Source organism: Heterodontus francisci, chromosome 11 (genome assembly GCF_036365525.1).
Source record: "Heterodontus francisci isolate sHetFra1 chromosome 11, sHetFra1.hap1, whole genome shotgun sequence".
Taxonomy (NCBI): Eukaryota; Metazoa; Chordata; class Chondrichthyes; order Heterodontiformes; family Heterodontidae; genus Heterodontus; species Heterodontus francisci.
Genome location: NC_090381.1, coordinates 114952052 through 114961461, shown reverse-complemented (window position 1 = coordinate 114961461; position 9410 = coordinate 114952052). Strand labels below are relative to the sequence as shown.

At 41.8% G+C, this 9410-nt stretch overlaps 1 protein-coding gene across 5 annotated transcripts in view; it reads right to left on the bottom strand.

The window, feature by feature from the left end:
* The window catches only part of LOC137375481 (eukaryotic translation initiation factor 5A-1-like), a 29031-nt gene continuing 19621 nt past the window's right edge, over positions 1-9410 (bottom strand). For all 5 annotated transcript variants that reach the window (XM_068042810.1, XM_068042811.1, XM_068042813.1 and 2 more), the window contains exons 3-5: positions 9299-9403; positions 4776-4907; positions 1-2949 (exon numbers count right to left, since the gene is read on the bottom strand). In XM_068042810.1, the coding sequence (XP_067898911.1) occupies positions 2884-2949; positions 4776-4907; positions 9299-9403 (303 nt within the window). In that variant the 3' untranslated portion in view covers positions 1-2883. The remainder of the gene's footprint in view (positions 2950-4775; positions 4908-9298; positions 9404-9410) is intronic.

Here is a 9410-nt window from a genome sequence, read left to right as displayed (position 1 = left end):
TTATTTGAACATGTTTTAATCGAATTTTACAGGCTTTGTGCAAAACTCAAATCTGCATTAGCATCATTCCTTTATAAATGGCATCACAGGCATTCAGTTTAAACAGCTTTTAATACAGTTTTCACTCTGAGTGAGCCCTTATTAGTTGCTAAAAACAAATATCCAGGAAAAATTAGTAGCCTGACCAATCTACTGCTCAAATTACACAGGTAAGGAACACCAATACCCAGTCCAAAAGGAGTCTTCAATGCAACAGCAAATTCTAAGAACCTCGAAGGAATACACTTTTACCATGAAGGAAGTATCAAGAATGCTCTCTATTTGCAGCTGCTTGTTTCCTGGTTATGTTTGAGTCAGGATTTTGGATGCGAATTTAATTTGTAAAGTGAAATGAGTTTTAATTACATTATAAAACCATATCAATAAAGGTTTATATCCCAAAAAGTGCCTGGAGCACATTAAACTAGCATAAAATCACTTGGATAACTGCATTTTAGTCAACTATTGGATTTAAGCACACAGATTTAAGTCTTTTGAAATTAGTTGAGGATCTTTTGTGCATTTATTTCCAGCTCAGTGTAAAGGGGTGGATAATGACTCCATTCATTCATGTTCATGAAGCAGTATCTACTGTATTTACAAAACCTCCAAACAGCAGAGATCCATGAGGACTCCAGCAACCACAACAATCCCCTTGCAAAACAAAATCTTTCACACAATGGGAGGGGGACTTGTGTTGAGGAACGAATGAAACATTTTCATTTTGCACACCCACCCACCTTAAGCACACCAGACAAGCTGCTGTCAGGAGAACAATCCCAAAGGAGAAGGGGAGATTTAATAGAAGCGCTCAAAATTAATGAGGAGTTTGGATAGAGTCAATGAGGAGAAACAGGAGGGTCAGAAACCAGAGGACACTGGTTTAAGGTAATTGGCAAAAATGGTGGGGAGTGGAGAGTTGTGGAAAGCACTGCCTTGAAAGGGTGCTGGAAGCAGATTCAATAGTAACTTTCAAAAAAAATCAGAAAATATTTGAAAACAAAAAGTTTGCAGGGCTCTGGATAAAGAGCAGGGGAATTGGACTAACTGGTAGCTATTTTGGAGAGCCTGTTTCTGTGCTGTAATACTCTATATGTCCAGATGGCGATTAAAGATCATTTACAGAAGTGTGGCATTCCCATTGCCCCACACCAAACTCCAAATAATACTGCCAATTTATTATAGGCAGCTTTATGCTGCAAACCTACACTCACTAGGAATGGAGTCTAGTTGCTTTCTGCTCCCTCCCTACCAGCCCCAACTTGTTCCACAAGAGGGAAATTTTAACCCCCATTGTGAGCTGGACACAAACCTAGGTCGCCAACGGAAAAGGACCCACTTCGCTACCTAGTGAACACTTCTGAAAGCAACTGTCCTCTATTTCGAGCAGCCCTCACTGTAAAGCAATGGGGTTATAGCCAAACCAAATTCAGCCAAATAAATCAATAGCAAGTGAAATTAAAAAATGTAGCACACACCCTGCATCATAGCTTTAATTTTACAGCACAACTGCAAGACTACCTACCACCATGCAAATTTTTGACCATATTATTTTATACACCCCCACCCCTGCCAACCACTACTTATGTTACGATGTTTGAAGCAGAACACCCAGGCACTAAGTGCTCAGACACAAAGTGCATAATCTTTCAGGAAACTCATGAAGCAGTATTTGATAAATCACATACAGGTAGCACAAGCAAAGCACTAGAGTAGTGATTGTTCAGAAGCCAAAAGGCTACAAGCAGCCAGGAAAGATGGAACCCAGTAGCACCTGCACTTCACAGGGGCAAGGGAAGAGTATACTTTGAGAAAATAGGGTTCTCGGGAACTTCTGTGCCATCAATTCTGTATCAAGTTAAAATATACACCAAGCAAATATGTAAACTATCAGTGGATTTCAGGTTTGAAAGTTCAATTTTCTCCCAAGCAACTTTTTCTTTTAAAAAGCCACACGACTCAATGTTGGTTTGAACTTGGCAGTCTGATCCACTTTAGTGTAGGAGGGAGTGTGTTGGTGAGTATTATAACTACAGGCAAGCAATAAGATTTCCTCAAACAACACCCTGCTCCCTCCATAAGTGTTTAACAAAATCACCGCAGCACTGGTAACAATTCATCTTGTGTACGAAATCCAACATCAAATGCACCTTGGAAGGACAAGTTCCAAGAAAATGCTTTTGCCATTTTAATACCATTACATGATAAATACAATAAAAGAAATAAGCAACTGAATATAATTTTTTTCTTCACTCTGGTGACAAAGGCCTCGAGCAAAATTTCGCAGCACAACACTCCAGTCCCCAGATTCACATGGGCGTTTTTAAAATGCAACATTTGGAAAGCCTGTCCCATCTGACAAGGACAAACGCTGATATTGTATTAAGAGTTTTACAACATGAGAAGCCAACGAAAAACATTACAAAGTTGGCAGGAGTATAACAGAGGTAATAGTTAGTTGCTCTTGGCCGCTAGGTGTATTGTGCCTGAAACCCTCACTAAGCAACAAGGATGGGCATCAAACCAATCACAGATCAGACAGCTTTCTGAATTCATTCGATAGGCCAGTTCTACTAACAAAAGAGGACCAATGGCAGCAAACTTTACATCACCATACTTTTATTTGGGAGCACCAACACCTGTGATTTAGTACAATGCCAATCAGCCTGCAGCAACAACTGGCCAGCTGATTGGGCTGCAAGGTCAAGACTGGTCCGGCGCCATTTGAAAGAAATTCGAAGGAAATGAGGTCATGGTGTGAAGGCCGTTACTTTGGCAATAATTAACCCAATTAAGATCCAAAGCTTTGGCCTGAGCAGTCAGATCTGGTCTCTTGATCCCTGTTTACTGTTTGGTCATTGGCTTGATGGCAATGGCTGCCTCTTCGTTCATTGCGTACAGAACTGTGATCTAGGGAGACAGGGAAAATAAATCAGCGAGATTAGTCACAAACATGGACCAGGTCCTAACAGTACCAGTGTCCTTTAACTGCAAAATGCATTCCTTAGTTCTGGCACTTGATAGCAATCACAAAGACCAACAATGAAGTTTGAGAGCTTCACCAAGTAATACCGAATTCTCAAGATTAAAAGCAGCAGACAGAATAATTAGACAAATTCAGGAGCCACATTATTCACTGCTTATATTTGGGAGCTTGCTTTGGAAATGTACCATAACAAGCAGCAAGCATCCAAGTACTTTTTATTTTTTCATGGCACGTGGGCATTGCTGGCAAGGCCAGCATTTGTAGCCCATCCTAATTGCCCTTAACCGAGTGGCTTGCTAGGCCATTTCAGAGGGCAGTTCAGAGTCAACCACAGTCCTATGGGTTTGGAGTCACATGGGCGGCACAGTGGTTAGCACCGCAGCCTCACAGCTCCAGGGACCCGGGTTCGATTCTGTGTACTGCCTGTGCGGAGTTTGCAAGTTCTCCCTGTTACTGCGTGGGTTTTCGCCGGGTGCTCCGGTTTCTTCCCACAGCCAAAAGACTTGCAGGTGCTAGGTTAATTGGCCGTTGTAAATTGTCCCTAGTGTAGGTACGTGGTAGGGAATATGGGATTACTGTAGGGTTAATATAAATGGGTGGTTGTTAGTCGGCACAGACTCGGTGGGCCGAAGGGCCTGTTTCAGTGCTGTATCTCTAAAATAAAAATACATGTAGGCCAGACCATTGCTAAGGATGGCAGATTTCCTTCCCTAAAGTGTACCAGATGGGTTTTTACAATAGTTGGTGATCGTTTCATGGCACCATTGCTGGGATTAGCTTTCAATTCTAGATTTTTATTAATTGAATTTAAATTCCACCAGCTGCCAGGGCAGGATTTGAACCAGTGGTGCAGGACATTAGCCTGGGCCTCTGGATTACTATTTCAGTGACATTACCATTACGCCACCGACTCCCCATACATAGGATATGAACAGAAGTCCAACAGGTGGAGGCAAGAGCATCTCAGCGACTGGTCACAGACAAGCCTGAAAATCTAAGAAACCAAGTAACAGATCGAGGAGGTAAGTATCAGGACTCCCTCCTGCTGCTTTATTTGACTTCAGCAGAATTAAAGTCCCTTAACCACCAATCGACCCAATGAATCGATAGTTGAGTATCTCACACCACTGGGTTACACCATGTGAGCAATATCAACTGTAGCGACAGCCTCGTCACTTTACTTTGCCTCCATGTGATTATGGCAAATAGATTGCCTGCGGGGACTTTGGCTCAGTGATGAGTCAAGCTACAGGGACTTGGAGTTATGGGCCCACATCTAATAGAATATTTAATCTACACACCAGCCCATCAATGCAAAAAAGTGAACCATTCCACCTCTAAATCCCGTGGTTCATTAGCCCCCTTCCCTCACTAATTTTTTACCTCCCTAAAAGCACTGACTGTTTGCTGATCACAATCACACTGGCCAGCATCTCATCAAGTGGTCAGTTTTTTCAGATGCAAGTTTGGACACGAAACATTGATGATGGGTTATGCTATTCAACCATCCCAATCCTGTCTGCTCCTGCTACAATCAGGAGTAGGAATCCTGGATTTTTTTTCTCCACACATCCAAATTGTTTTAGAAATTGGATTTAAACTAGAACATGAACAAAGTTGGTTACTGAACTGAACATGGTGACTTCCCATTCTGCATTCATTATTTTGATAAACAGAGCCAGTGAACTTGATATTTTGAGTGCCCCTTTTTAATACCAAACGTACACAAGCATACATCAGCTCTCCTTACCATTAGGTCTTCTCCAGCATCATATCTCTGTAGTATTTCTTTTCCCAGGTCACTATCTGCCAGCTTAAGATCCTCGCGTATCTCACCATTATCTGTCAACAAAGAGAGGTAGCCATCTGTAATTCCGATCAACTAGAGAAAAGAAAAGTTAGTTTAATACAAAGCTCCTGTTTAAACCTATAAATACCTGTTGGAGTTTTTGACTAATCATTGACAATTGCCAGACTTTTGTTTAATTCCACTCCCACCCTCCACATGAAGGCAATGCTGGGATACAAAGGGAATAGAGGGGCTACTCCTAAAGCAGGCGGTATTTACATTATGAATCTCAATACTGAATATTAGCAAGCTGGTTGATGGTGGTGGTTTGAAAGGTCACAAAGTCCAAAACACACCAACATGAAAGACCATCAGCTCTTTAGGGTACAGCTGGTGGAATTTAAATTCAATAAATAAAATAAAACTGGAATTGAAAGCCAATTCCAGTGATTGGTGTTATGGCAACGTGGTGTGGCGTGGGTGGTTCCCACTGTTCAACTCCCCACCTGACCGCAACTAGTGTATTTGCATTAAGAGTTTAACCGCTCGGTGCTTTATTTTTCAAATAACCAGACAGCGACAGCTGTTCTTGTAGGTTTTAAAAAAACAGAACGTCAATTGTTTATTGATCATACACCGTATCCTGAAATTGTTACAACTTCACACACAGACACACACACACACGCACGAAGAAACAGAGAAGGGAAAAAGGTAGGCGTGTTTTAGTGGGGGAGAAGGGTTACGATAAACCTCTTGAATTCTCTTGGGATTCAAGGTCTAGATAGTTATAGGCCTGCTATGATTGTAGGTTTCTCTCTTCATTGAAGGTTCTGTTGAAGATCGCAGGTGAGTTCCAGCTCTCTCTTTTGTATTATGTACAGGTCAGATTTTTCAGCAGGACAGGTGCTTTCTGGCTTGCTGGAATACCAGCTGTTACAAGTAGCTTCACCTTCTGAGTCAGTCTCTCCCTCTCTCTCAGGTAAAACTGTCACTTCACATTTCCTGTTTGGAGACATTCTGGTTTCTTTCCCATGGTGATCGCACCATGGCCCAGGACATGATTACTTCACACTTCCTTTATTTTACAAGACATTCAATTCTGGAATGTTTTTAGGATAGGTATGAAATGGGTTTCATTAACACCTTTTGGCTTTGAAGATTTGTCCTTTGTCAGACAGTTTGAATACACAAAAGTTAATCCTATTTTCTTCAGCAGCCATTTTGGACCATTGTTTTAAAAAAGTGAACAAAGTTTTTTTTTTGAAATGAAAGTCTGATTTTTCATAACTCTTCAGAGTTACACCATGGATGTTTCATTGCACCTCCAATGTGCGTGATGTCGGAGAGTAAAACCTCTCCTTCTTACCTGCCCCCACCCCCCCCAAACGACCACTGGCATTGCCACCTCCTGAAGGAGGCAAAAAGCCCAAAGGAAAAAAAACTGTGGGCAATTTCATCTCAGCTCTTAAGCAAGCTCCAAAATACCACAGCTTACCCACTAAGCAATTACTATCTAGATAGATGAAAAAGAAACAGCCACCCGATCTTCTTTAAAAATGTAAGATTACACAGGGCTGGAAAGGATTAACCCGATCAGTGCTAAAGATCACAAACCCCTTACTGTCAGTCCAATCAATAACCGCTGCTCAAAAATGCAACCATAATCCCCTTAAAATCTAACATTCCCTATTTGCACTGCTGCCCCAAGTAGCTTGGTGCACACGGTTCCTGCCTCTGAAGACCTACCATAACTGTAGCAATTTACAACCATCTCTCTCTCTCGAGGCTCTTCTCTGCTTCAAATGCATCATTTTACACTCCCTTTAAAAGATGGAACAGCCTCAACCTCAACCACCACCTGTGGCAAAACATTTCATTCTCTAATAATTCCACATGTAGGAATTTCTCCTAATCTCGCCTCACTGCAGATTTCAAATCAGAAACTATCCATTTTCAATCATTTAAAATATCTCAAATCTCCTTTCAGCCTTCTCTGTTCCAATATAAATAATCGCACCTATTATTGCATTTGGCAAATATGTCACACTCCTTATATGCCACTGGTGAGAGAGACAGCTGCATAGATGGAAGTTTCACATGCTCTGGATCCCCACAACTACACATACGTGAATGCATAGAGGAAAATTTTCTTTGCTCCAACTTTCAGGGGGAAAAAGAAAAATCACAGGAGATGTGCTAGTCAGCTTCACATCCCCTGCAATATAATGTGGATAAATGTGAGGTTATCCACTTTGGTGGCAAAAACAGAAAGGCAGATTATCTGAATGGCGATAGATTGAGAAAGGCGGAGGTACAGCGAGACCTGGGTGTCCTTGTGCACCAGTCGCTCAAAGCACACATGCAGGTGCCATGCTGGTGCAGCACGCAGCTCAGAAGGCAAATGGTATGTTGGCCTTCATAATGAGAGGATTTGAGTACACGAGCAAGGATGCCTTGCTGCAATTATTCAAGGCCTCGGTGAGACCATATCTGGAGTATTGTGTACAGTTTTGGTCTCCTTTTCTGAGGAAGGACGTTCTTGCTATGGAGGGAGCACAGCAAAGATTCACCAGACTGATTCCTGGGATGGCAGGGTTGGCATATGAAGAGAGATTGGGTCTATTAGGTTTGTATTCGCTAGAGTTTAGAAGAATGAGAGGGGATCTCATAGAAATCTACAAAATTCTAACAGGACTGGACAGACTAGATGCAGGAAGGATGTTCCCGATGGCAGGGGAGTCCAGGACCAGGGGTCACAGTCTAAGGATAAGGGGTAAGCTATTTAGGACTGAGATGAGGAGGGATTTCTTCACCCAGAGAGTGGTGAACCTGTGGAATTCTCTACCACAGAAAGCAGTTGAGGCCAAATCATTAAATATATTCAAGAAAGAGTTAGATATAAGGGCTAAAGGGATCAAGGGGTACGGGGGAGAAAGCAGGAACATGGTACTGAGTTTGGATGATCAGCCATGATCGTATTGAATGGTGAAGCAGGCTCAAAGAGCCGAATGGCCTATTCCCGTTACTGTTTTTCTATGTTTCTATCACGTGCTGAATATACATTGTATTCTAGCATCCTTTCAAGAATGGGAAACCCACAACTGCAAATCATGGTCTAACCATTGCCACGTACACCCTTCTTTTGCAGTTTGCACACACTTATAAAAATCTACAATTATTGGTCTTTATTATCTAAATCTCCCAGTCCTTTCAAGGAATTCTGTATTTGTGCTTGATCTCTGCTCCTCCAAGCTCTTTAACATCTTTCAGTATGCTCCCATTTCTTAAATTTCCTCCCAAACTGAATTACCTCATACATCCTCACATTAAACTGCAACCACCATCTGTCTGCGCATTCTGTGGCCCTATCAGTCATCCCTCTCTCCACCCCCACCAGAGCATGCAAAACCCTCTAGGTTGTTTCACTGGCAAGTTACAATGTCCTTATAGATAATTCTTATCCAAGTTTGAATTTACATTCATTGCCCTATAGCGCAGGTCTATAAATAACACCCATACACAAATTTCCAGGATAACGCATTAAAAAGAGAATTCAATCAACTTTTACTCTCCGACAAAACAGAGCCTAGTCAAATGGGTACCCCTACTACTGTCCAGACTGAGGTCAACAAGCTACAGACTAAACTTAGACTATAACAATATGCAGGCCACTGAGCCATCACAGCAGCCCCAAAATTCAAACATCATAATGCACTCAACATCTGCCTCCCCAAAACCCCCACAAAAAAAAAGAAAATTCTGTTTAAAATCGAATTCCCAAATTGCAAACAATGTAATTTCCAACTTTCTCCATTTGGCTGTAACAGAGAAATGTAGAAAATCTGGCAGCCTCCTGTGCTGTATGCAACCCATTATGTCTGTGTTGTTGGAAAACAGCTATCGTGCCTTATCCCACTTTTCAGCTCTTGGTTCTAGAGCCATAGCCCTGTACATTACAGCACTTCAAGTACATATTCACATTTTAAAAAAAAAAATGCGATAAGGGTTTCTGCCTCTACCACCTTTTAAGGCACTGAGTTCCAGACCCCCAACACCCTCTGGGTAAGATTTCTTAACACCCCTTTAATCTTTCTGCCAATTACTTTAAATCTATGTCCCCTGGTTATTGACCTTGCTAAGGGAAATAGATCCTTCCTGTCCACTCTAGCCAGGCCCCTCAATTTTATACTCAATTAAATCTCCCCTCAACTTCCTCTGTTCCAAAGAAAACAACTCCAGCCTATACAATCTTTCCCCATAGCTAAAACTCTTCATTCCTGGCAACATCCTTGTAAATCTCCTCTGTACCCTCTCTAGTGCGATCACATCCTTTCTGCAATGTGGAATGTAAATCATCTCATTCTACAAATAAAATTGACACAAAAGAAAAACACAAGAGCAAGAACAATTGAGCATTGTTCAGTATGACCAGTCAGCATCTTATGGACTGCTCTCCCGAGATGACATTAGTCACAGCAGCTCACCTGATAATCATTTCTCTTGACATTGGGGACATCAACGTTGTGGGTAGAGGGGCAGATATCTTCATATTTCTTTGAAGTGAATATATCAATGCCAACCATGTGAACCTGGGAA